At 45.0% G+C, this 24,729-nt stretch overlaps 3 protein-coding genes and 6 non-coding genes across 9 annotated transcripts; 1 reads left to right on the forward strand and 8 right to left on the reverse strand.

Moving 5' to 3' along the window:
• Positions 1-1,654: 1,654 nt before the first annotated feature.
• On the forward strand, positions 1,655-6,275 carry best4 (bestrophin 4). The gene is made up of 9 exons (XM_035423975.1): positions 1,655-1,806; positions 1,942-2,036; positions 2,208-2,441; positions 2,990-3,144; positions 3,396-3,473; positions 3,894-4,046; positions 4,148-4,228; positions 4,413-4,564; positions 5,586-6,275. Exons 1-9 carry the CDS (start codon positions 1,655-1,657, stop codon positions 5,785-5,787), a joined length of 1,302 nt encoding a protein of 433 aa, XP_035279866.1. The 3' UTR covers positions 5,788-6,275.
• An 85-nt stretch (positions 6,276-6,360) lies between these two features.
• Positions 6,361-6,488, reverse strand: LOC118230920. The gene has a single exon (XR_004765966.1). It is a non-coding gene; the product is annotated as a small nucleolar RNA SNORA47 (small nucleolar RNA).
• Positions 6,489-6,779: 291 nt separating this feature from the next.
• LOC118230916 lies at positions 6,780-6,909 on the reverse strand. The gene has a single exon (XR_004765962.1). It is a non-coding gene; the product is annotated as a small nucleolar RNA SNORA35 (small nucleolar RNA).
• A 91-nt stretch (positions 6,910-7,000) lies between these two features.
• Positions 7,001-10,657, reverse strand: LOC118230712 (40S ribosomal protein S8). The gene is made up of 6 exons (XM_035423976.1): positions 10,606-10,657; positions 9,639-9,745; positions 8,888-8,987; positions 8,307-8,482; positions 7,845-7,974; positions 7,001-7,162 (listed from the first exon to the last, which is right to left on the reverse strand). Exons 1-6 carry the CDS (start codon positions 10,607-10,609, stop codon positions 7,053-7,055), a joined length of 627 nt encoding a protein of 208 aa, XP_035279867.1. The 5' UTR covers positions 10,610-10,657; the 3' UTR covers positions 7,001-7,052.
• On the reverse strand, positions 7,326-7,398 carry LOC118230899. The gene has a single exon (XR_004765946.1). It is a non-coding gene; the product is annotated as a small nucleolar RNA SNORD38 (small nucleolar RNA).
• LOC118230898 lies at positions 8,170-8,238 on the reverse strand. Its single transcript, XR_004765945.1, has one exon. It is a non-coding gene; the product is annotated as a small nucleolar RNA SNORD38 (small nucleolar RNA).
• Positions 8,672-8,741, reverse strand: LOC118230897. The gene has a single exon (XR_004765944.1). It is a non-coding gene; the product is annotated as a small nucleolar RNA SNORD38 (small nucleolar RNA).
• LOC118230900 lies at positions 9,458-9,564 on the reverse strand. The gene has a single exon (XR_004765947.1). It is a non-coding gene; the product is annotated as a small nucleolar RNA SNORD46 (small nucleolar RNA).
• An 822-nt stretch (positions 10,658-11,479) lies between the features above and the next one.
• Positions 11,480-24,402, reverse strand: hectd3 (HECT domain containing 3). The gene is made up of 21 exons (XM_035422913.1): positions 23,525-24,402; positions 21,965-22,125; positions 21,467-21,559; positions 21,030-21,165; positions 20,125-20,246; positions 19,239-19,352; positions 18,388-18,470; positions 17,688-17,853; positions 17,257-17,338; positions 16,525-16,707; positions 15,613-15,665; positions 15,461-15,525; positions 14,923-15,026; positions 14,706-14,819; positions 14,441-14,530; positions 13,308-13,514; positions 12,991-13,120; positions 12,526-12,600; positions 12,340-12,421; positions 12,125-12,196; positions 11,480-11,698 (listed from the first exon to the last, which is right to left on the reverse strand). Exons 1-21 carry the CDS (start codon positions 23,873-23,875, stop codon positions 11,614-11,616), a joined length of 2,568 nt encoding a protein of 855 aa, XP_035278804.1. The 5' UTR covers positions 23,876-24,402; the 3' UTR covers positions 11,480-11,613.
• Positions 24,403-24,729: the final 327 nt, after the last annotated feature.

Raw genomic sequence — 24,729 nt, forward strand, 5'->3', positions numbered from 1 at the left:
AATGAATTTTGTCAGAAATTATCCTATTAATGGGGAAGACTAGTGAACCATGAACAGCCTCTCCACCCTTATCAGAAATGAGGTGGATCGCATGTGCTATCACGTGACCAGTGCTGCCAGAGCCATAATGGAGTCTCACACACACGTCAGTCTGTGTCTAACAGCGTGGGGTTATACAACCCAGGATCAATACATCATGCCTCTAAGCAGAGCCCAAATTAGCTTGGGTCTGGTGAGAAAGTTGACGGTACACACTGTAAACATGGGCTCTCCCGTCAGCTTTAACAAAAGGGGAAGTATTCCCATCGGAATCCTGACACTTCACCCAGTAACTGCATCGTGGCAAGAGCCTCTATTCTCATTTACACATTTTCATTTTTGGAATCCTGTCTTAATAGTTTTTTTCCCCCCCAAAGCCACAGCATTTGTAAAGATATAAATAAGCAGTTTAATCCAGTGTACTTATTCAGTGTAATGTGCAGATTGTTTATTGTGATGTTCGAGAGGATTCATACCTGCTAATCTGCACTCTGCCACTGATGCAGGTTATAATTATAAAATGTGATTACAGTTTAGAACTGGCTTTTCCAAGCTGAAAGACAAGGGGGGAAATCAGGGTCAAAAGTGCAACTATTTTATTGTTAAAATAAAATGCATACTCATTTGTATAAGTCTGAATTTAAATATTCACTGTCAAATGTTAAAAATGAATCTTGTTGGGAACTTCCACAATAAGATGACAACCCACATTTTTATGACAACAATAATGCAAGCACCTCTCACTTGTTTTAGATTCATATTGTTTAACAGTTCATGAAACTAAAACATGATAATCAAACTAATATACAATATAATATAATCACTTGATTTTGCCTTCGCCATTTCAAAATCCATTAAAAAGTTTATTCCAGCCTCTAAGTCACCAATGTTCCAGAACCATAACTGAAACCTCCTCCTACCACTGTTCATTTTCACCAATGTTCAAGACCAACATGCCCTTTGAGGTTATGGACAGAGGTTTCACAAACCCAGTAGACATCAACTGTGGATGAAATTTTTTTTTACAACACCTGAGTGATCCGAGACCATAAATTAGACTGATGGAGGACAGGGAGTGAGTGAGAGGGAAATAAAAAGGGGAGAGATAAAAGGAGAAGGGTAGAAAGAGTTCCCTTTCTCAGGCCTGAGAAACAGAGAGAGGAGACGGAGAGGTGGACAGCAGCCTTGCAGGTAAGAGGAATGACATCATAGGACCCACAGCACCTTCTGTTCTGGGTGAGCTCTCTTCCTCTGACATCTGTGGGAAAGATCTTTGGAACATCACAACTTGTTCACCCAAAATAAGAGATGCAATATCCATGGTGATCAGCCAGCCGTCACTCAAATAAGAGGAATCATGCTGTGGCAAATCTTCAATGATTTTCATCGAGATCGAAAAGGTGGAGGTGCACATTAAATGGATTGAGTATTGAGAGCCGATAGTCACCAAACCATCTCCATGTTTTGTGTGATTTCATAAAAGTAACTTGGATTACATTTTGTAAAGCAATTTGTACTCAATGGGCAGTTTGTGTACAGGGACATTTAAAAACTTTTTTGTGTTCTCCTTGGCAGATATTTTCTGCTCTTTACACTGCACGTGCTGTTGTGAGCTATGACCGTCTCCTACACACTCGAGGTGGCAAATGCCCGGTTCGGTGGCTTCTCGAAGCTGCTGTTCAGGTGGAAGGGAAGCATCTACAAGCTGCTCTACAAGGAGTTCCTGTTCTTCAGCGGGCTGTACTGTTTCTTCAGTATTATGTACAGGTGCAGTCCGATTATATTACAGGAGCAATCTGTTTGTGCTCCTGTTACAACATTATTTACAAAAAAATGGTTTAAACTTGCTTTATGAAGATACATTAACGTAGTGCTCGGTTTCTTTTTCTGTGAATCCTGCAGATTCTTTCTGACCCCGAAACAGCAGGAATTGTTTGAGCAGACAGCCATTTACTGTGACCAGTTCACCAATCTTATTCCCGTGTCGTTCGTGCTAGGTAAGGCATAACTAACGCTCATCTGGGTTGTCGATGGATGTCCTTTGCTGCAAATTACACAACTGTTCTGGAAAATAATTAGGCAAACATCATGCTGCATCTACCTACATTATTTCGCAGTAGTTATTTACACAGCTGCTCCAGCTAATGATTTCTATACGTTCATTTCAGGATTCTATGTGACCCTGGCCTTTAACCGCTGGTGGGGTCAGTACACCAGCTTCCCGCTGCCGGACAACCTGATGATGGTGGTGTCCGGGAACGTCCACGGGACGGACGAGCGGGGTCGCCTGCTGCGCCGCACGCTGATGAGATACGCCAACCTGTCCTCCGTCCTCATCCTCCGCTCCATCAGCACGCGCGTCCGCAGGCGTTTCCAGACCCTGGACGACGTCGTGGAAGCAGGTGATTACAGGGATTAGCCGCTACCTTATGATGAACATTATAGTATGTTTGCGGTGAAGTTTTTGGAATTGCCAGAGAGTGGAATTTGTTGGAGTGGTTAGAGAATCGGACCTTTTGCATGACACATTTACCGAACTGTTTCAGCAAATGTCATGCTATAATTGCTTTTTGTTTTTCAAATGTAAGACATACTAGTAGCTCTGGATAAAGGATTTGCTAAGTGAACAGATTAGTCATCACCACATACAGATGGGTTGACAACATGGTATAATTATTTATATGCAGGACACAACTGAAAAAGAAAATATGCCTACTATAAATTTTGCCATTTTAACAAAACATCTGGCCAGTCTGTATTATTTGTCCAAATATTTATTCACATATCTAATTCATTTGAATAAACTTTTCACAGATTGTGTTAATTCCTTTCCTCAATCCAATGGGGCCTGTGGAAGTTCTTAAATACGCACTATAATCTGTGCGCCTTTCTTGCTTGGGTACAGTTAGTAAAATCGTGGCCACATCTACATTTTTTTTTTGGCACACAGGCTTTATGACCCGAGAAGAACATAAGAAACTGGATCATTTGTATTCGGACTTCAACAAATACTGGATGCCGCTGACGTGGTTTTCGAACCTGGCAGCCCAGGCGCGCAAGGAGGGGCGTGTGCGGGATGACATAGCCCTGAGACTGCTCATGGACGTGAGTCAGTCATCCCCTCATTCACTAGCATCCGACGGTAGCCATTTTGTGTAAACAGTAAATTTGAAGAAAAAAAAATTGTAATACAGCATTCCATTTTGAAAGCCTGTCTTCAGTGTTTTCACACATAAGCTGGACCGTTGGTCGAATTCACTGTAACACTTGAAAGGAAACATTGTTTGTGACTTCATCATTTGTGATTTTGTTGAAATATCCTACATTGCTGTGTCTGCTTCCTTCATTTCCCTCAGGAACTCAATAACTACAGAGGCAAGTGCAGTATGCTCTTCCATTACGACTGGATTAGTATCCCGCTCGTGTACACGCAGGTACAGTAGAGCTTCTACTTATTTTAAATAGAAACCTTCACTCTCAAAAAGGATATGTTAATTTCCAACACATTTTTTGTGTTACTTTCAACACACTTTGTGTCAGAGTTACTACTTTTGTGTCACAAATACATGCAAACTTTTCAAGACTGCGCTGAAAGTAACACAAAATGTGCTGTCCTTAATTAGAAGTGGGTTTAAAAATTACGTTTTGTGTTTTTAACTGATTTGAATTATCTCATTATGGGAGAGGGATTGGACAGGGCAACTGTTGCCATTGTTCCTAAACTCCTAAATGCTTCATAAACAGAAAATTGTTCATTCAAATTTTTTATTTAATGTGGTTTAATCTCAAATCAACAAATAGGTACCCCCCCCCCCTTGTGACTCATCATAACCAACCGGTCATGTCGACTGCAGGTGGTGACGCTCGCCGTCTACTCCTTCTTCACCTCCTGCCTCATTGGACGGCAGTTCCTGAACCCCACTAAAGGGTACAAGGGTCACAATTTGGATATGTACGTTCCTGTCTTCACCCTGCTGCAGTTCTTCTTCTATTTCGGCTGGCTCAAGGTAGGATGTGCATTACATCACCCGCCTAATTCTCAGCAATAAAGCCTGGTTTGTGTTTTTATTATTTAAAAGGGGTGCGCATTGTCTAATTTTTTCAACAGGTAGGAGAGCTGATCATTAATCCTTTTGGAGAGGATGACGACGATTTTGAAACAAACCAGCTGATTGACCGAAACTTCCAGGTAAGTGGTGATAAATTTTTACAAAACATTTTTTTACAGGCGTTGTAATACCTTGACATATTCTATCTCAATATATCTTCAGTGTATTCCATTTTCATACGAGTTCTGCTTCATTACAGTACAATGTTTGTACATTCAACGGTCAGACTGTATGTGAAAGTTGTGCTTGTTTGGGGTGGGGCAGGTGTCCATGTTGGCGGTTGACGACATGTACCAGAATTTACCCCCCAGCGAGAAGGACAAGTACTGGACGGAGGAAGGCTTCACCATCCCCTACAGCCTGGCCACTGCCGCAGAGACCCTAAAGCCTTTTATGGGCTCCACCTACGACATGAGGTAGAGCCAGCGCCTTTTACCCCTTACTGCTTTACTCACAGCACTGACAAGATGCTTGTGAATGCAAATCACGCATTCTTTAGTTGGGACAGCGATGTCTCCAATGAGACGTCACAGTGAATTCACCACGGAAGGATTGCTTTTACTTGCGTGCAAAACATGAATACTTTTGAAATAACATTGGGTTGGAAAATTTGATTTGAGTAAACTCCACATCGACTTTAACCCTTTGAAATTGAGCAAGGCCACGGGACCAACAAATACAGTCAAGGTGCAGGTTATTTACGAACTACTAAATATTTACACTAGCCTTACTGCACTCAGTCCAGTTATTTTGTTCACTTGGTAAAAACATGTCTTATAACGTAAAATTGTTTTTTATGAACACAATGCTTGTTTCTATTCTGGAAAGCCACACAAAATGGAGAACGTACAGTCTGAAGCTGCATAAACGAACGCTAATGGATGCGTGGATAAGGATCGTTTCTTAAAGAGCTTTTCGATGATTGACTCATTAGCAAACTCAATCTCAGTCATGGGTGAAATCCAGACCAGCATTTTAAATACCTATCAATTCATAATTGGGGAGGGGTGTTTATATTTGTTCATTAAAGCAGTAATTTGTTCACTGGAGCATATAATTACTTTGGAAAGAGTCATGGAGTGGCATTTATCCCCTTCAGGAGCACAGCATGCAGGCATAATTAAGGGGGGGAATCTAAAATCCCCACAACAGTGACATTCCAGTGCTGCAGTCGATTAGGACTTCAGCTGTCATTCATTTCTTGTGTACACAAGTTCCAATAAATAATCCAACCATCTGCTCCATGGAATGAGATGTGGACGCAACACTGATCTCTCACCAACCACTCAGGTCACAGCTCAGAGGTCAGAGTGGTGACAGAACATGAAAGATTAATTTACTGCTTTCCAGAATGTAAAGATACAAAGGCACTGAACTTGGGGGAAAAAGCTGGTATTTGAGGCTCAGGGCTAACATACCGCGCTACACTCAAAACAGGGGGAGCGAGGATTCCTTGCACCTGCGGCCCGTCGAGACACCCGTGACCCCAACACCAAAGGACCAAACGGAACTCTACTTCCCCGTCCCCGGCTCCCCAGCACCCGGTCACCAGAACAACGGCCTGGAAAGCCAGGGGCTACAGCTCCTGCGTCTCCGTGGAGACAGCATCACTCCTGACCAGGAAGTGAGGAAGATGTGAACGACAACCAAAGAAACCCAGAGAACGACAGGCCTCGGTGTACTCTCATTCTGCTGGAACAAAGCAAAGCACATAGCCAGAACTGGACACTTATTGGGGTAAATTATGTTTAATGTAACATTGGGGTCAGCTAAACAGGTTTAGGTGAAATGGTTGGTTCCATAACCTTTGATTGTAACAGAAACATGAGGAGCAACTTCCAGAGGCCTAGCTGTACTGCAAACGAATGCATTCATCTAGACCATAAATATTTACTATCACTTATGTATCAAGCATAAATATACAATGTCTGCAAAGGCTTCAGATACCACCATTGACTCCTACAATGGAACCTACCACTAAAACAGCCAAAAAACTACTTTCACTGAGAAAAAGGTACCATTTCCCCTCAGAATATCTCTAAATCATTACGATCAGTTTAACGGCTGATGCTACAGGTTGAAACTGCCATTACAACTGTACACCAGCAGTGTGGCATACTAAAAAAATAAAATAAACCTGTAACCTAAGTACAAGTGTAATGCCTCAAGCTTAGTGACAATGAGTGTCAATGTGTGGAAGATGACATGTACACACATACAGCACACAGCCTACCTCCAAAGGCTTTCAGGCTGAGCTACTGTACCTGAGATATGATCTTGGAGGCAATAACCAGTTGAGGTAGCACTGGTATACAGCTGCCCAACCTTCTCAGTCCTCCACATTCAATGTAAGTGTGATTTTAAAACTGAACAAAGTAAATAAAGCTCAATTTTCTGTATTTTTTTGGGAAATTAAACAGCCATTCCATTATACCAGTTACTTCCTCGACAGCCCTCGTCCCTGAACTTCAAGCATTCAATTACTGATTTCCACCACCCAACTGAAGAACACACTAAACACAACAGAGATTTTTAAAAAACTTTATTGATCAAATACGCACCTTAACCAAAACACTTCTTCAATCACCTTCACCGCTAACATTAGCATGTGCTAATGAGCGACTCTGCGCAGTGTGTTCTCAGCCTTCGAAAGGGAGGAGCCAGTAGTCTAGCGCAGCCCTTCTGCAAACTGAGGTTGATCTAGCACCGGAATGAGACTGGAGGGCCAATGGAAGGGCCAACCTGTCACTTAGCAGTGCGGAGCTGTTCACCACAGCTCCGGGTTCCACCAAAACCCACCCATAAATAATAATAATAATAATAATAATAATAAAGAGACAGGACGCACGGAATGGGGGCATTTTTGCAGCTTTTATTGGCGTTGTATCAAACTTCTCTATACATTTATTTGCCTTTCTTGGCCTTGATCTTCCTCAGGTAGAATTCCAGCTCCTTGCCTTCCAGGATGTACCCGTCGGCTCGGCCACACTGCCCGGGCCTGGAGGCGATGCAGGCTGGGGGGGGGGGGGGGGGCACCGGTGTTAAAACAAACTAATCACAGCCTTTACTCTTCAGTTAGTAGCCAATAGTGGCCTCCAGTGCTCCTGAGTTACCGGATAGTGGGGGACAGTCCCTAATGCTTTCCCCCTTTAAGACTAAACTAGAGCAACACTCAGTCTTCATCAGAAACACAAAAGGCTCATCGCAGAGGATTCAGTAGCAGAACTGGATAAGATTTCATCACTTGAAGACAGGGTTCCCAATCAAATAAGCCTCTGATTTTCCACGACTTGAAGTGTTAAGGTGGAATGGCAGAGTTACAGATTTATGTTTGTCAACAAAGCCATTTATGAAATGGCCTACATTTTGAAGATTAGTTTCTAAACAATGTATAAAGGAGATTGACATTACTCCTGGGTGACCTGGGCTTTTTCTTTAAGTAAAATTTATGTACAAAACATTGAGTAGGTACAGAGAATTAGCAATACCAGCACACTTGGACTGAAAGACTTGATAGGGAGGTCAAGTCAAATTTGGCACAAAACAGAGTTTGCTTATTGTAAGTTTCAGTTTAAATGGTTCGATTAAGTTATCCAGCCCGAACATTAAAGTACTTTCTATTAATATTCCGGACAAACATTTCAGTATTTAAGGCCAGAGAACTGGATGGATCTCTCAGGAGATGCAGGCACTCACCAAGCAGCTTTCCTTGTTGGAACTGTTCTTCCAGAAGAGTGCTGATCTTGCAGGTCTTCTTGCGTTCGTCGAATTTCTTCTGGATCTTCTTCGACCTTTTCTTATTCAGGACCTCCTCCTCTTCAGGAGTCTGAAATGAGCCACATATGCAGTTAGGCCTGGACGCAATGGACGTGTGCAAACTCGCTAGCCAACAGAATTGCTTCGGGACAATAAAACCTTTTCTTAAATGTATATTTTCATCCCAGATTTTTAAAAATGCAAGCCATTTTATGTACACACACTTCCCACCCATCTTTAACACTGAGTTATGAAACCTTCAGTCTTTCTCAGAGTCTTAAATCTCATCGCTTAGATTCAGTAGCAGAACTGGACAAAGTTATCGTCACAGAAAGACTCAAGATAATTTTAATTTTTTTTTTTTTTTAAATAAAATTTTAAGACGAAAGCCTCTGGACGTACCAGCTTGGCTCCCTTCTTGCGGCCGAGAGGAGTTGCGTAGTGGGCCTCGTACCACTGCCTGTACGGGGTGCTGTCCACCAGGACGATGCAGTTCTTCACCAGCGTCTTCGTTCGCACCAGCTCATTGTTGGAGGCATTGTACACCACATCAATGACCCTGGTCTTACGAGTGCAGCCTGCAAACAAACACTCACACTTCAGTAACACATCCTGTTAACTACACAGAAACCTGCTATAAAATCACCCTAAGCAAAACATTTACAGGTCTCTGGGAACTTGCACTCAACATACAAACTATATTTACACAACAGAAGGCCACAAGCTGCTCTTTTGTTCTACATGTTGCCATTAAGAAATCTGCCAGTCTTCCTCAGAGTCTTAAATATCATCGCTTAAATTCAGTAGCAGAACTGGACAAAGTTATCATCACTGAAAGACCAGCCATTCAGATTTCCTCAAAGCAAGTAGCCCTGTGGCACATGCACAATTACCAGGCTTGTTTTAGCACCAGTAGCCAAACGGACGGCCACCAGTCACCAACTAAAATACAAGCTCGCTAGCCCACTGATTCTGAGACTCACATTCTGAACCCCAGGAGAAGTTTCCGACGTCGAGCCTCAGAGCACGGTACTTCTTGTTCCCACCGCGGACTCTCACGGTGTGGATACGGCGAGGTCCGATCTAGGAGGGGAAAGCACACGGCGTTAGAAGGCACATGGCGAAGATGTGTTCTGGAAATACAGCCACTAAAATCATATTTAAGCTTTACCATCTACATCAAAACAGGGCTGCTGCCCAACACCGTTGCCAGAGAGCTACTTTCCTGTTGGTTTTCACTCCAACCCTAACAATCTCTTTCTTCTAATTAGGCGAGTCAATTTAGGGTTTAAATGAAAATCTACAGGACTGTAGATCTCCAGGAACAGGCAGCCCTACTTTAAATGATTTAGCAGAAGCTCTTAACCAGAACATGCCAGATAAACAGCACATTAGAGACATACAAGGAAAGCTCAGTCCCCTAAAAATTACATACGGCAGAGCTGCTGTTATAGCTAACTACAAAACGATTTTATTGGCATCCTTCAGCATAGAATTTTTACACATAGAAAAACAATTAACTTTCATATATTTGAGCTTCAGTGCATCACGGCAATGTGTCAGTGTAACTATGACAAGTCCTAGCATTGGTAGGCCCAAAGCATTGACCAAAACGGCCAAAACAAAACCTACCTAAGGTACGGTTTTCATCATCCACACTGCCCGTGACTTAACCGATTCAAATGCTGGTGCTATCTGTAACGTGTAGAACACGTGGTGTTCCCCCCACTTTACCTTGGTGTTCGCGGGAGGGCGACCCAGTTCATACTTTCTCTTCTTATGGTAGGGCTTCCTTTTCCCACCGGTCTTGCGGCGTTTGTGCCAGTTGTCCCTGGAGATACCTGGTGGATTGTGAACCAGAGCAGATGGACCGTCAAACAACCGCACAACACCTCGTTCAAATACGCAGAACGTATACGGTAGAGTGTTCAGTTCTCCAAGGTGATTATCCGCATGTTTACATCGGATTCAAAAAGAGATTCATCATTTACACTCAGTTCACCCTTACATAAACATTCACCCCTTACACCCTTATCTAGCACACTATCAGTGGTTGCTAAATACGGGACAGGTTAGTGAACTTTACGTGCTATATTTCCAGCAGGCTAGCTCACCCGGTCATTACGGTTTCTCTGGCTTCTCGTCGTGCCAAATTTCACCCATTAGTACGTAAACATTTCTGCTCCCCATACAAACACATTAGCACGCTACATCCTACCTCACCTGTAAATATCTAGCCATATATTCAAATCATAGCTACGAGCTTGTGATCTCGCATTTAATTCAAGCATGGCAAACCTGCGGCCCTAACCAGACCAAGTCTGACAAACAGCTCGGGGTACAGTTGCAAAAACACAGACGACACAACTTGTTGCACAATTTACACGAAAAACTGCAAGCTGACTATCAATTCATATGTGCACCAAGAGGTAACCATATCCAAATAATATACAGCACAAGAAATCCTTCTCTAAACCGAAAACTCATGCGAGCGAGCGGCCATCTTGAGACGTAAGCAGCCCACAAAGATTTTAGAACATCCCAACAAAATAAGAAATAACAATGAAAACCGTGCAATATCGAAAGAAACACGTTCAGGAAATTTCTATTTAATGTTTGTCCCATTTTAAATACCATATTCCCTCTGTTAAGCTGAAGATGAGCACAGATTGTCACACCGGCGCCTCCAAAAAGAACGTACCCATTCTCAGGCGCTGGCTAGAAAGAGGAAGCGCAAAGGCTCACGGACAGGTTTCAAGCAGCCGTACATCGCGAGCAAAAACGTGAAGTCCTTGCGTGGCAAAAATGGTACGGAAATGAGTGGTAATGCGTGGCGGAAATGAAATGTGTCGTTTAAAAGTTGTTTCCAAGTTAATTTGACGTTTAGAACCTCATTTATCGAAATGGATCTTGCGTTTTATTTTCATTTTCAAACCGAGTAAATTGATACAAATTGATTATGGACTGTTTAGCTGTAGTATTTCATTAAGGTCTCTTTACTGTAGCACAATATAAAAAACGATATAATTTACAGGTGCAAAATGTCTTGAATCACTCCAAATTTAAACCCTTTTCTGTCATTCCGTCCACTGAGACCAAACCTTCAAATGGCTTCTTGCCACAGTAGCACTATTATGTATGGTGCTTTTCATGCATGCACAACACATATACATGGTGTTTTAGACGAGTTACCTTACTAGTTTAACTAACTTAAATTTACCTGCACAAAGCTCCCAAGTCGTTTCTGTTTAATGCCAGCATGCTGCTTGAATATTCATGTACATTTCTATATATTAAGATTATACATCTTAGCTCAAGTTCAGTAAATTCACTGACGGACTGCAATCTGACAACAGCTTGCAGACATCAATTCCAGAACCACATTTACTACGAGCCATCATAATCAGATGTTGGGTGATCTTAGAAATACTGACAAAGAATGGGGTAAATAAGATCATTATCAATTGGAAATTCAAATTAACATTTGTTGGAACCAGTCATGAATCTGTATTCACAGGATTTGAAGGAATGATTTACCTCACTGAGCTGAGAGAAAAAGACAAAGACGACCAACAATCTTTTTTCACAATTTTTTGTTTATTATGTACAGTGGTGAACGGCATTTGGGTAGATACGGTGATATGAACAGTGTTAGCAACAGCTAGTGTGTATAAAATCAAAGTGAGCAGGACTGTTGGTATGTGCCGTGTCACTCTTCCCAGGGACTCATGTCTGTGTCGATCGCCACGCAGTTATACGCAGCATACCGCAGCTTCTCCTCACATACCTTCGCACTGCAGGGCAAAGAGAGACACACATACACACAGACACGCAGTGGATGAGTCAGGGTGGCACACATTGTGTTTTATCTATTCAGAAACTCAATGTGAATTTAAATCTACAGTCATCTATCCACATAATTAACACACATTTAACTATGAGACTGCCTGTATTTTCAGTACACAGTAAACATATGCTTTGTTAATCATATACTTAGTGTAAAAGCAACTCTGACAAAGTGAATTTTACCTTTGTCAACCAGCGTCGACTTTTATAATCTTTTAAAGTCGATTTAACACTTATAAGATTTTCTGTGTAGCTTTCAGATCAGGATTTTTTTCGCTGTTCGGAAGTCTAGTGAATGCATGAAAACCTACTGAAAAACACCTGAAAAAGCAGATGATGATAAAGAGAAATGCATGCTGGGATACTCCACTCACCTGGGATAGTTTGGTAGATAGAGGGTGCTCGAGCAGGTGGACGATTGTGGAAGTGCATCTGTGGTTTCAGATCTGCAAAGCAAAAGCAAAGTTTCACACACTGCAAAGATACACTGCAGTAGATGAGCCCCATCAGGTTACAGTGCAGTCTAATACCACGGAAAATGGACAAACACTTTTCACAGGGTTCCGGCATCAGGTGGAGAGGTCCTTACCCTTGTTTATCTGGAAAGATGTATATGGGTGCGGGGAGACGGCTTCTCCCAGTCACAAATCTCAGGAATCTGCTGCGGTCCTCTGGTGGAAGAAAAGAAATAACGGTCACACTGCAGTCGTAAATGCTGAGGATGGACGCTGCGTGTATGGACCAGTATTCCTGTGCAATGGAAACGTTCACTGACCGTTAGTGAAGTTGGTCAGAGCTTCCCACAAGTACTGCACTCGAGTGTCGGTCTGCTCCAAGTCCTCATACCGCGCTGACAAGGAAAGAAAGGGGGGGGGGGGGGGGGGGGGAATTAAAGGAATGGGAACAGAAATGTCATTGAAATTTTTTGGTATACCCAAATATGTTCAAGGCAATATACTGCTCTGACATTTTATTTTAAAAAATGAACTCTAATACGATTCCATGACCTGCTCCTTGCTGTCTGCCAAAGCTTTGTGCTTAAGATTCTTATGAGTGATGAGGGCAGTGTTTTTAGTGTTAGAGCAGTGTGGGACTTTTAGGCCAAGGTAGTACTTGAGCAGTCTTGGAATTGTAGGCAGAGTTGGAGAATTCTGGGAGTTGTAGGCAGTGTTAGTGTTAAAGCAGCCTGGGAGTTGTAGGCAGTGTTGGGGTTTGTGATTGAGGTAGGTGTAGGACTCACTGAGTCGTTTAAGGGCTTCTACAGTGATCTCTGGGTCACCGCACACTTTCTTCTCCAGCTCCTGCCAGGTCAGGAGATCCAGGACAGCCTGGGGTACCACCTTCACCAGACCGGCCTGCATGGCCGCAATCTGGAACATGAACAAAAGCCACTTTCACACACAAGAAAATGGAAGCTGGATGGCACAATCAATACATAAGGCATGCCCTGACATAGGACATAACACAAACACAGTAGTCTCAGACACATGCACACATGCACGTGCACACACACACACACACACGCACACACACGCACATACACACACGCACACACACCTGTTCCTGGCTCTCCTCCAGCCTGGCCTTCTGCACCAGCCGGATGAACTCCTTGCGGTCCTCGTACTTGACCACGGCGCTGTTCCCGCCCGGGACCAGCTCCGCCAGCTGACCGTCGCTCAGCAGCGTGGTGTAGGTCAGCTCCTGGCCAAACTTGAACTCAAACGTCTCCTCGTCCATGCTCTCCATGGCCTCCAGCAGCTTCACCTGAGGAGGAGAGACCGACGCTCCCATCAGCACAAACAGTGTAATGTATATTTACACTGGAGTCACACACAGCCCAAACAGACATACTTTACACTGGGGACTCACACAGCCCAAGCAGATATAATTAACACTGGAGTCTCACACAGACCAAACAGATATACTTTACACTGGAGTCTCACACAGCACAAACAGAAAGTCAGATACTTGAGTATCAAATTCGTTTTCAGGCAATTCCACCACTTCTGCCAAACATAAATGAATTTTCAAAGACCAGCTTTGTTTTGGAAGTGATGTTGGTGGTCCGTCTGAACTCCTTTACTTTAACAATGATCTGACACGCAGAGAGCTCTACCCTAGCAGGGACGAAAGGTGAAGTGATAACAGCGATTCACAGTAAAAATGCGAAAATGTTTTTCAATCATGCCAAACACATTTGCACTTCGGGCGGAGGCTTGGAGCTTTAAAAGCTTAGTTCAAAGGCAAAGCGCAGCAATCTTAGGCAGGAGTAAATTGGAATAACAGCCGCATCTGAACAATCCAAGTCAACACAACGGTAAATCATTTCCACCTTAAAAGCGGAGTGGGTGAAGAAAATTAATTGTTGAATTCTGACAGCTCTAGATACTGTATGCCTGTACTTTCCCACTGAGAACCTGTAATGTTCGTTCTTTTTTGAACCCATTTTCAACAGGGATAACCCTTACACCGTCATATTCTAGGCACCACAACCCAGAGCTCTATCTTTCAGGAGCTCTGTATCACATAACAGGAAGCAGACCCCACAAAGAGGCTGGACAGCCAAACACTCTGAACAGCGGATAGCCTGTCAATATGGAAGCATAATGGAGGTGGGAGCCCTGCGTGCTGACTCGTCACGTTTCAGGCTGAGCTCTGCCGCTCTGGGAGGGAAGGGAAGGGAAGCTCACCAGCACAGAGTCCACGGCCGGGAAGTCCTTGCTCCAGCTGACGGCCTCTCCTGTGAGCTGTTTCCATACGATCCCGGGGAGAGCCAGCACCTGCCAGGAGAACCCCAGACTCAGACCACACACCAGCGGGAGCCTATTCCTTCATTCGGGCTTTTGACTCAACATCACATGAGAAGAGTTCAAAGTTACACATTTCCAGCCGAAAATGACCTCCCGCCTGACACCGATCAATCAAGTATACCAGAAGGGAAGTGATGTCACGCACCAGGAAGTCCTTCCCGCGGAGCGCGGCGCCCATGAGCTGGCCGATCCACTCGAACTTGTGGAACTCCCTGCAGGAGGGGTTAGGCACGTAGCAATCCCGGGCCTCGCCTGTACCCTGCGAGAGGCAACACACAGCGGAGCACGATGGTTTAACACACCTCACACACGCGCGCGTGTGCGGGACTACCGGCCCGGAGACGACCGCGCGGGACCCTCACCTGGTTGGAGGTTCGGGTGAAGAATGGTAAAGGCACTGGGCACTCGGCCGAGCTGGGGCACAGCTCCTCGGACATGTCGGCGAGGCTGTCCCGAAACCCGCCCCCTGTAGAGTGGCAGAGGGAGTGGCTTATAACAGGGAACCCCGAATAGGGTCACACAGGATATTAACCAATGAGCATAAGGCATAGGATGATGAACCAATTAGAGGTGTCACTCAATCTTTAGTAACAACAATACTATTAAATATACATTTTTTATTTACATTTTAATTTCATACATATAGCAGACCCTTTTATGCCTAGCAACTTACCCAGCTTACATTCTTCGTACACTGTAATTAATTTATACCACTGGATATTTAATAAAAGATATTCAGGTAAAATACCTTGCCCCTACAACTTTGGAGTTGCAAGACCAGCTCACTAACAGCTCTCTATGCTACGCTGCCACCCAATAACACAAAAATACCAAGGGGGTGTCGGGGGGGGTGGGGGTGGACTGGGGCATTCCAGCCTTTTTTATTTATTTTGGAGTTACCTTGATCAATGATTCCTTCTGCAATGAATTTACACTCCCACCACTGGTCATATCTGGCCGGCCATCTGTTGGACAAACAAACCACGGTTAGCATGACAAATTCCCCAACTCTGAGGGGTGCTTGGGACTACTGTGGCATTGAGAGGCCTTACCTGTAGTCCAGTGTTTTCTCAAACTTATCCGATGGCTTTAGACCTTCATACACCTGGGAAACAATCAGGACAGAACATATTAGAATGTGACGCTAACATCGGGAAATGGGCTATCGACGGACATGGCTTTCTGAGCATATAATATTTATCCTAGCCTGCTAAGCGAGTACTTCTGTTAGGTTTTAATTTCTGGGTATGACACGAAGAAAGCTGCTTTTCAGCAACATAAAAACATTACATAATTCCTACTAGCTACAGGTTCACCACTGTATCTGTTGATGCCAGCCACAACTAAGCTTTGGAACTTAACTCTTAACACCAAACTTTCAGGTCCATACAAAATACAGAAGTACTGTAGTATGTAATACAGTACGTAATATCCAAAAATAAGTACATTTATCACATTTGATACAATTTTCCAAAACCATGAATTTCTGTATTAGCCATAAGGTAATGATGTCTGCCATTTTTTTTGTGAAGTCCTATTGTTCCAAAGCCCTTTAATACAGAGCTCTGGGTACACTTTCCTGTTACACGGGCTACCCTGTCAGATAAAAACACATAAAAATGCTCAACTGTGATAAGAGGAGCTCAGCAAGCCTGGTGCAGCCAGGTACATTACATTATGTAACAGGCATTTAGCAGACGCTCTTATCCAGAGCAACTTACACAACTCATTTTCAGCATTTATACAGCTGGATATTTTACTGAATCAATTTAGGTTAAGCGTCTAGCTCAAGGGTACAATGGCAATGTCCCACCAGGGGATTTGAACCTACAACCTTTCGGTCACAAGCCCAGCTCCCTAACCGCCGCACCACACTGCCGCCCCAGGGGCTGGCGCCAACGGCTCGGCTCGGCTCGGCTCGGCCCGGCTCGGCTCGGCTCAGGGCTCGGCTCGGCTCGGCGCACCTGCGAGAAGACGGCGCTCTTGCAGGTGGGGTCCAGCGAGGGATTGTCGCGGTGCTCCATGGCCAGGCGGCGGTTGATGTAGAGGCGGGGCATGAGGTTGGGTTTGCTGGTCTCCGAGTCCTTCAGGCACTGGGTGATGAGGGCGGAGCGGCGCTTGGACAGCAGCAGGAACTGCTTCACGTGCTGGAGGGGGCAGCGGAGGACAGGGACGAGCAGTTTGAACATTTCATTACATCACACCCAACCGGCACAGGCTCGTAACCACAGTGACTTGCAAAAGCAAAGCATATACATGCATGCAGTAGGTTAATAAGAGCTGGAGTATATAGAAAAGGACCAACTTATTGACTAAGTCCAACAATGGACTAACTTATTAGCTAAGAACAGCAAGCAACTGTTGCTAAGCTAGTGAAACAGTGTAACAATTACTAGATCCAGGTCTACCGTGGAACAAAAAGAATATACATGCATTCGGTTGATAAGAACAGTTAATAAGAACAGTTGTGTATAGAAAAAGACTAACGTATTAACTAAGAACAGCAAACCACTTAGCGAGGACAATGGAAAAAGATAATAAACACTCAGAGCCAACAACAGTGTAATAAGTGATAGAATCAGCTGTACTGTTAGCAATGCATAGTTGACGGCAAAGCAACGTTCGTTTAGTTGACCCAGAGGACCCAGCGTTGGACCCGTGACCCCAGGCGGCCAGCATCCCCACCGCAGACTTACTTTGATCTGGCTGAAGGTGCCCAGGCTGAAGTCCCACGCCGGCACCAGGTGAGGCAGCAGACCGTCCAACAGAGAGATGAACCTGCGGACGAAGCGGGGGTTAGCCTAGCGGTGTTAGCCTAGCCATTATTTGCATTACATTACATTACATTAATTTGGCAGACGCTTTTATCCAAAGCGACGTACAAAATTTGCCAGGCCGTCATTGTTCTTAATGACTTGCCTGGTGAAGTAAAGGTGAAATAAATTTAAAAAAAACAGAGTTTGTTTGTTTTCTGAAGCAGCCCAGGTTAAGTACTTTTCTAACGGGTTTGTTGCTATCACACAGGAGGGATGCCATCCTGAACAGGGTCGGCTCTGTCGGGGGTACAGTGGTGTGTAGGTACCCCCCTGGGGGGGGGGGGCAGGCTGAACGGGACGGCGTTCCGCACCTCTGGATGACGAGCGCCCGGCGGTACAGCACTTCGGGCTGGGTGCCCTCCAGGCGGGGGTAGCGCACCAGGTTGGGCGACTGGAACATGTCGGCGTTCAGGCCCAGGTCCCGCTCGCAGGACGACTTGATCTTCAGCCCGCGGATCCGCACGTCGATCCCCTCGTCTGTGGGGGGGGTAACGGGACGCAAGGGGCGGTTAGCAGGAGCCCCCAGCGGGAGCATCGCATTTTAACACGCCCTCCGTTTACACCAGAGGTGGAGGGCCACCGCGTCTGCTGGTTTCCAGTGTGTCCCAGCGCCGGACATTCATTTTAGTCACTGATCTGATTGGCCGAAGAGTCCACACGCCGTGTTCTCAAGGCCTTGATTGGCCAGAAGGAAACCACAAATGCCTGCAGATGCCACAGCCCTCCAGGACTGGAGCTTGACACCCCTGATTTATACAGCTGGATAATTCAGGTTAAGTACCTTGATATAGCAGTACAGCGCTGATTTAAGCCTGAAGCCCCTGAGCTACACGGCTAGTCCCTTAACCACTGTAATACACTGCCCTTCACAGACAACTAATCACTACGAGCACTTAGCAAATAATCCACTCTAATTACCACCTTTACTCTAATGGTACATTCAGCTCAGGTCCTGTCCAATCATATTTCCTGTTAAAATGAGTCACCTGATATCGGTGATTGCGCTCTTACCTCTGCACTCCTCTATCCGGATCTCGATGACCGGTAGGTGTGATGTCATGTCCTCCAGCACGCATATCTCCCCAATCAGATTCCTTGAGTATTACAAAAAAAATGACATCACACAACAAGGAAAAGTTCTGGTAGGCCAGTACAGCATTTCAAACTCTCTCTGTTAAAGGCAGAAAACTGTTGCTGCATTTTTTTTGTGGTCAAAATATTCAAATTCAAAGGCCAGGTATCAAGCATGTTTTATCAGCATTCTCGTACTTGAGAATGAGCAGAGCATAACCAATCGCCTTCAGAATTAGGCCAGCGTTCATTAAAGCAGATAAACTGTTTTCCACGAGTGCTGCTTGGTAATCACCAGAGAGCACACTCCAACCCATCAGCACACTTCAAACTGCACTCATAACGGACCGTCGGAATCAATAAAAGTATATCTTGCATAACATGTTTCCATGCCTACGGAAGGTGTTTACACGAAATTTGTCGTGCGTTAGGAGCGCGAGGGACGTTGCTCGGGACGATATGCAAATTGTGCTTTGTGCCATTTAATCGCACAAGCACGCCAATCTGAAAACAGAGCTTTCAACAGAAGGTGCATACATTAAATCACTGAAAATCATTAAAGCCATTGACATAACTGTTTCTAAACTGACCCTTCTGCTTCAGGTCAAACAGTACTAAATAAAAATACCAAATAAACATTTGAGGCCCGTGAATTGCGTGGTTACAGGATGCACTGGGAAAACTAGCAATGAGTAGCTCTGGTCTGGTCTGGTCTGGTCTTCATGTGTTGCTGGCCGTGCACTAAACCTGTTGCTCGCTCGTGTGAACAGACAACATGAGGAAGAACATACTCATCGATGGTGACGTCACTGAGCTTCTTCAGGTTGTCGCCTTCCCCCCCGAACACCGTCACCCTTTTGGGCATGTAGTTATCGTCCGTCGAATCCACCGACAAAATCAGCTTCCTGGAGGGGTTCATAAAGAGCACAAATCGGCAGCTCAAATCCACATCCACACAGCAAAGTTTTCAGTGTGAATTTAACTCTTACAGAGTACATGTGGTCCCTATCAAGTTGAATTAACACTAGATATTTTACTGTGCATGCATTCTAAAAAAGTTACCCATGTTTCCCTCTTTTTAGACTCATTCCCTGTGGAAGCATGCTGTTGGCCCGCACAGCGCAGTGTAAGGCCTGAAAGACTGTCCTTACAAAGGGATCTTAATTTACCACCTTGAATCCTTTCTTTCGTCCTTTCCTCACTTCCTTAGCTCTACCCAATGGAGGACACAAGGAAAGGAAGCAAGGAAAAGATACGAGGACGGAGGAATCGACCAAACGTGCATTCGGCAAATGGAACGTCCTCTTTCAGTAAAGCGTCAGTTTGAAGCCACATCAATTACAGACATGGCAGATGGGGAGAGATGGATTCATCAGTCGATCTTTGAAGCGTCACGAGTTCCAGAAAAAATACTTCCGCAAAGGATGCACTCGTGTTTCCACGCTCAAGAATCCTTCAGGAGCCGCCTAGCTCCTCCAAGGAACATTTATCGAGTTGGAATGTCCTTAAAGCTGATCGATTTCCAGGTCAGTCAAGGGCCGAGGAGACCAGCACAGATAAATTGAGTGACTGGAACGAGCCCAACGTGACCCTGGTTTCCCTCTTTCCCAGGGAAAGCGTGCGGTTGGCCCGCACAGCGCTGTGTAAAGGGCTGAAGGGCTGAAGGGCGGAGCTTACTTGACCACGGTGCCCTTCTTCATGTGCAGCCGGATCCAGTGCTGCCCCTGCATGCCGTCGCTCTCCCAGTAAGTGTCCGTGTCCCCGTCCGTCAGGCAGCTGGCACCGCCGCTGGGGTCCTCCTGCACCCACACACAACACAACATTTTACATGTGCAGGTGTACAGGTGTGTGCACAAACATACACCACAACATACATTTAACATGTGTGTGCACACAAACACACACCACAACATACATTTAACATGTGTGTGCACACAAACACACACCACAACATACAAACACCCCCACACACACACACTTGTGAACAAAAGTGTTTATGCACACACATTTGCATACATACACACAAGCACACGGACATGATGTACAGACAGGACATAATAAATATATATGAAAGATCACACATGCATAATGCATAAGCACACCCTTGTAAACACACACACGCGCACACACACACACACACACAGGAAGACCAGACTGACCACAAACGGTGCGCACACCCACTTGTCACTCCCATTCGCAGAGCAGCATCTCTCTTTGAACCAAAGCTTATGACACACGCCATGGAAAAAATAACAGCCTACAGACTCTGCAGCACAATGCTGATTCATTCCTTCAGAAGCCCAGCGCGCCCATAACGCGGCCTCTTCGAGAGCACTGAAGGACACGGCCGCCATTTTAGAACGCGGTGCCAGAGCGAACGAGTCAGGAGGGAAACGCAGGCGGGGCGTCTTGTGGCGTAGCCTGTAGAGCACTGTCCACGTGCTCGTTACGAGCCGCGACGCCCTCTCTCTTCCCCTGTTCTTCCCGTCGCTCTACACTGTTCTGTCCAATAAAGATGAAAAGCCCAAAAACATATATATTAAAAAAAAAAAGGAGGGAAAGGCGCGACCGCGCTCGCTCACCGAGCAGGACGAGACGTCGATGCTCATCACGCACTGCTTGACGCTGCCCAGGTTCTCGTCCTCCTTCCCGATGTGGTCGTAGAAGTAGTGGACCAGGTCCTCGTCGCACTCAAACGTCCAGGTCGGGGGCACATATCTAAAAACAACCATTAGCGATTTACACAGTCCATTATCTACGGCTGAGAAGGCTAAATTACTGCTGTGAAAACTCCATCGTAGAATCCATCATGTACTTACAGCTTCAAAAGCTCAAAATTGTACCTCTTGTACACTTTAAGACCAATTAGACAGTTAGACTTTTACCGGAGTTGCTTAAAGTGAGGTGTTTCGGCGGTAAAGCGGCCATTTTGAACTTGAGAAGCAGAAGCACAATCCGATGGTCAGCTGACTGCCTTAGCCACGCCCCCTCGTTGCTGACTCCACCCCGCCCAGCTCACCTGAGTTTCTGGACGGCGGCCTCGTCCCGCTCGGCGATCTTGGGCTTGGAGCCCAGCTGCAGGGAGTACACCGCGTCCACCACCTGCTCCCACCTGAGGGGCCAATCAGCACAAGCGTGATGTTCTCACACCCAAATGCCCTGGGGTTCCCACACTTACAGAGCAGGGATGCAATGCACAGAGACAGCTTACCTACCACGTCACATCAGAACACTACCCTAATCACAAGGTGTTTTTAAAAACGCCGCACTACCATCAACATGCAGGTCATACAGGGCCTTTCCATTATCAAACCTTGTGAGAGGTTTGATAATGGAAGGCCCATCTAGAAGACCCAAAGAAGGCCTGGTATACATGGGCGTCTACAAGGCCTGCTAATGCTGCTCTCCACTGCGGAGCTGGAATCAGGTTAGCATTCGCTTGCGCGGTTCGGCCTTCGGTCAGGGCAGGGAAGCAGCGGGCGGGAGCTCGGGGGGACGGCCGTGCGGACGGACGCACCTGGTGCAGGGCTTGTGGTCGTAGCCGAAGAGCTGCTGCTGCCTGCTGATGGTCTCCGGGGACTCGACGGGCACCAGCCGGTCGCCCCCCTCCGTGTGCTTGCACACCAGGATCCAGCCCTCCTCCACGTCCAGCCCGCTGCGGTGTTCCTCCAGTTGCTCCTGCGCGACACAGACTCAACACTGATCGGCCATTTTACCCCCGACACTGCTGGAGGGTTCTCCGCATGCCGTACAACCACAGGGAAACAAACACTGTTACATCCATCACAAGACCTACTGCAGCGCAAGGTCCTTATTACCACTACCCAACTGCCCCGGTACTGGTTCAACGCGTTAATTCTGTTACCATCGACAAGTGAAGCCGTAATGTCCAGTACGCAGATAAGGTGAACGACCTTTGACCTGTCCTGAGGCATCTAGGTCTATGACGTGTGAAACAGGGTTAGCCACAGCTAAACGCGATGAGCATGCTCTGATGTGTGAATAGAAGACAGTCTGACAGACAAGCAATGCAAATCAAAAGCAAATTATACAAATTTACTTCGCAGTACAAGCTGCTGGGTGAGAGCGCCCCACTGAAAAGGAGACTAGCCGATATTATGACAAGCACAATTACCTCAAACAGCGTGCCCAGTTTCTGGTTTATTTTAAGATGAAACCTCAAAACCAGCTTTCAGTTTATATAACTGGCTGCAATCGCTGCCTATGACTCATTGGGGAGAAGCATCCCTGAATAACGACATCAACTAGGCAAACAAATTGATAACAAAAGAAGGAAAAAAATGTCTAATTGCAAGTAAAATTCTCATTTCAATTATGGTCAAACGTGTGTCATTTACCCAAATGTAGGAGATTACAAAGGAAGAGGGAGGTCTTTCTTTGCAATGTAACATGTCTCTTAAGTTTCTGAACTTGGTCAACCCATGTGGAACTCCTTACAGAAAAACTGTGCACTGGTATGTGTAACAACGTTAAGTGCTTTCAAAGAATTGTTCCACACAATGGGCCTCATTCACGAAACGTGTACGATCATGTTTGATCGTAAACTGCATGTAAGAATGTTTTCAAGATCATTTCGGCATTCATAATTTTTTTGTTATCTGTATTTGCTCATGGCTGTTTCCTTATGCTAATCACATGAACAGGGTTGCACCCATTTACAATTTTACAAACAGTCAGCATTCATCATCTCATACACCTGGGATATGTACACAGAGGTCTGCACATGTGTCATGAATCCAATGTTGGTTTTTCGTAGGAACATTTTTAAGAACAAAAGTAAGAATAATTGAAGGAAAGTTTTGTGAATAAGGCCCTATGTTTCTGGAATTGTCTGCAGAAAACTTTAATCTGACAAGATTATGGTATTGTTTGCGTACGACCGACTAAAATACGTATCATATTACCTATAAGCATGATATAAAATTGAATTATTTTGTAATTCCTGAGAGAAGAAAGCGATGTCTGATGCGATTCTATAAATCAAGTAACATGACGTCACCTACCAGGAAGTAAAGTCTTTTCGATCGATTCATATACGATACCACTTGGAACTTACCTTATTTATTTTGACCCAAAGGCCATAACTGTTGCAATATTCTTCGCCTGTAGTCCGGATACACGTTCCCTTCTTTGGCTCGATGTTAAATTTGCATAGTTTCTTACTCTGTAGGGCTTGAGAGGGGCTCTCCCAAACCGAAATCAGAGTCTTCCCAACTGATGAGTTACCAGATGACGAAGATGAGACATTCGAGTTGGACGACGAGTCTTTGCAGATTTTATAGCATACTTCCCTAGGAACGAAGCAAAGCGACTCTGGGAGGGGTTCGCTGTTCCTGAAGCTCTCAATGCACTCGTTCAGAAATCGAATCCTCCCCAGTAGAACGTGAGGATTGTCGCCTGCTGACATCTCTCAAAGTGACTAGTTTAGCAATGTGTGATCAGAGCCGAGCCGCCGTCACCTGACATTAGACTTTGGGCTTTGTTTCCCTTTTGTTTTTCCTTGCCAGTAAGCACTATTTAACAAACAAGACAAAATAGCTATCGATAGCTAGCGAAAGGTTTTCAGCTAGAACATTCTCCTGTGTTTGGCAGCTAGTTACCACACAGTTTCACTACGTATAGTTGATCCGCCTCTGTGTACCTTCGGCTGATGTGTTTCCCTTTTTAGGTTTCCGACCGTGTTGCTTGGCATTGCTACACTCAACGGCTGGTTGAGCTTCCGCCCCACTGAGCAAAGGTAGCTAGCTAGTAAGCTAGCTAACTGCTCCGAGCTAATGTACTGCACTTCTCAAGATGATTGCCGTAGTTACAGTAATCTTTCCACGAATTCACACTCTCAAATGCACATTTTCCAAGCTATACCTTTATAGCCCAAGTTCCTATTTGAAGTTAATTCAGTACTTTGCAGCCCGAAAATGTTTTTTACATGGATATGGTAAGCTAGTATTATTCTTTTTTATGAGTAATTGTGAATCGCATTCGTATATGTATTTTCCTGTGTAATGGTTATATATTATTGCCATTATACTGTGGTGATCTCACTTCAATATTTACGGTATATTGTGACGTGCTAGACAAGGAAACCTTCCACACGTGACCACGGACTCTTCTCTTCTTCCTGGTTCGGCTGAGAAGTTCCGGTTGCCATATAAATTGCGGATTTGTGACGTTCCCGCAACACAATTGTATTCTATATTCAGATAGGCTATATTCAGATGGATGTTGACAATCCATCCTTAGGTAGATCATATTTGTAAACCA

The sequence above is a fragment of the Anguilla anguilla genome, chromosome 6 (genome assembly GCF_013347855.1).
Source record: "Anguilla anguilla isolate fAngAng1 chromosome 6, fAngAng1.pri, whole genome shotgun sequence".
NCBI lineage: Eukaryota > Metazoa > Chordata > Actinopteri > Anguilliformes > Anguillidae > Anguilla > Anguilla anguilla.

What these genes read in the sequence shown, in the direction of transcription:
- best4 (XM_035423975.1), top strand. Translation starts at nt 1,655, where the DNA reads ATGACCGTCTCCTACACACTCGAGGTGGCAAATGCCCGGTTCGGTGGC. An exon ending in TGATTGACCGAAACTTCCAG is followed by an intron (nt 4,229 to 4,412) that starts GTAAGTGGTGAT and finishes GGGGTGGGGCAG; the next exon opens with GTGTCCATGTTGGCGGTTGA. An exon ending in GGCTCCACCTACGACATGAG is followed by an intron (nt 4,565 to 5,585) that starts GTAGAGCCAGCG and finishes CACTCAAAACAG; the next exon opens with GGGGAGCGAGGATTCCTTGC.
- LOC118230712 (XM_035423976.1), bottom strand. An exon ending in GCCCTCCCGCGAACACCAAG is followed by an intron (nt 8,988 to 9,638) that starts GTAAAGTGGGGG and finishes TTCCCCTCCTAG; the next exon opens with ATCGGACCTCGCCGTATCCA. An exon ending in CTTCTCCTGGGGTTCAGAAT is followed by an intron (nt 8,483 to 8,887) that starts GTGAGTCTCAGA and finishes GTTTGTTTGCAG; the next exon opens with GCTGCACTCGTAAGACCAGG.
- hectd3 (XM_035422913.1), bottom strand. Translation starts at nt 23,875, where the DNA reads ATGTCAGCAGGCGACAATCCTCACGTTCTACTGGGGAGGATTCGATTT. An exon ending in AAGAAGGGCACCGTGGTCAA is followed by an intron (nt 19,353 to 20,124) that starts GTAAGCTCCGCC and finishes GAACCCCTCCAG; the next exon opens with GAAGCTGATTTTGTCGGTGG. An exon ending in TATCTACCAAACTATCCCAG is followed by an intron (nt 11,699 to 12,124) that starts GTGAGTGGAGTA and finishes TTTGCCCTGCAG; the next exon opens with TGCGAAGGTATGTGAGGAGA.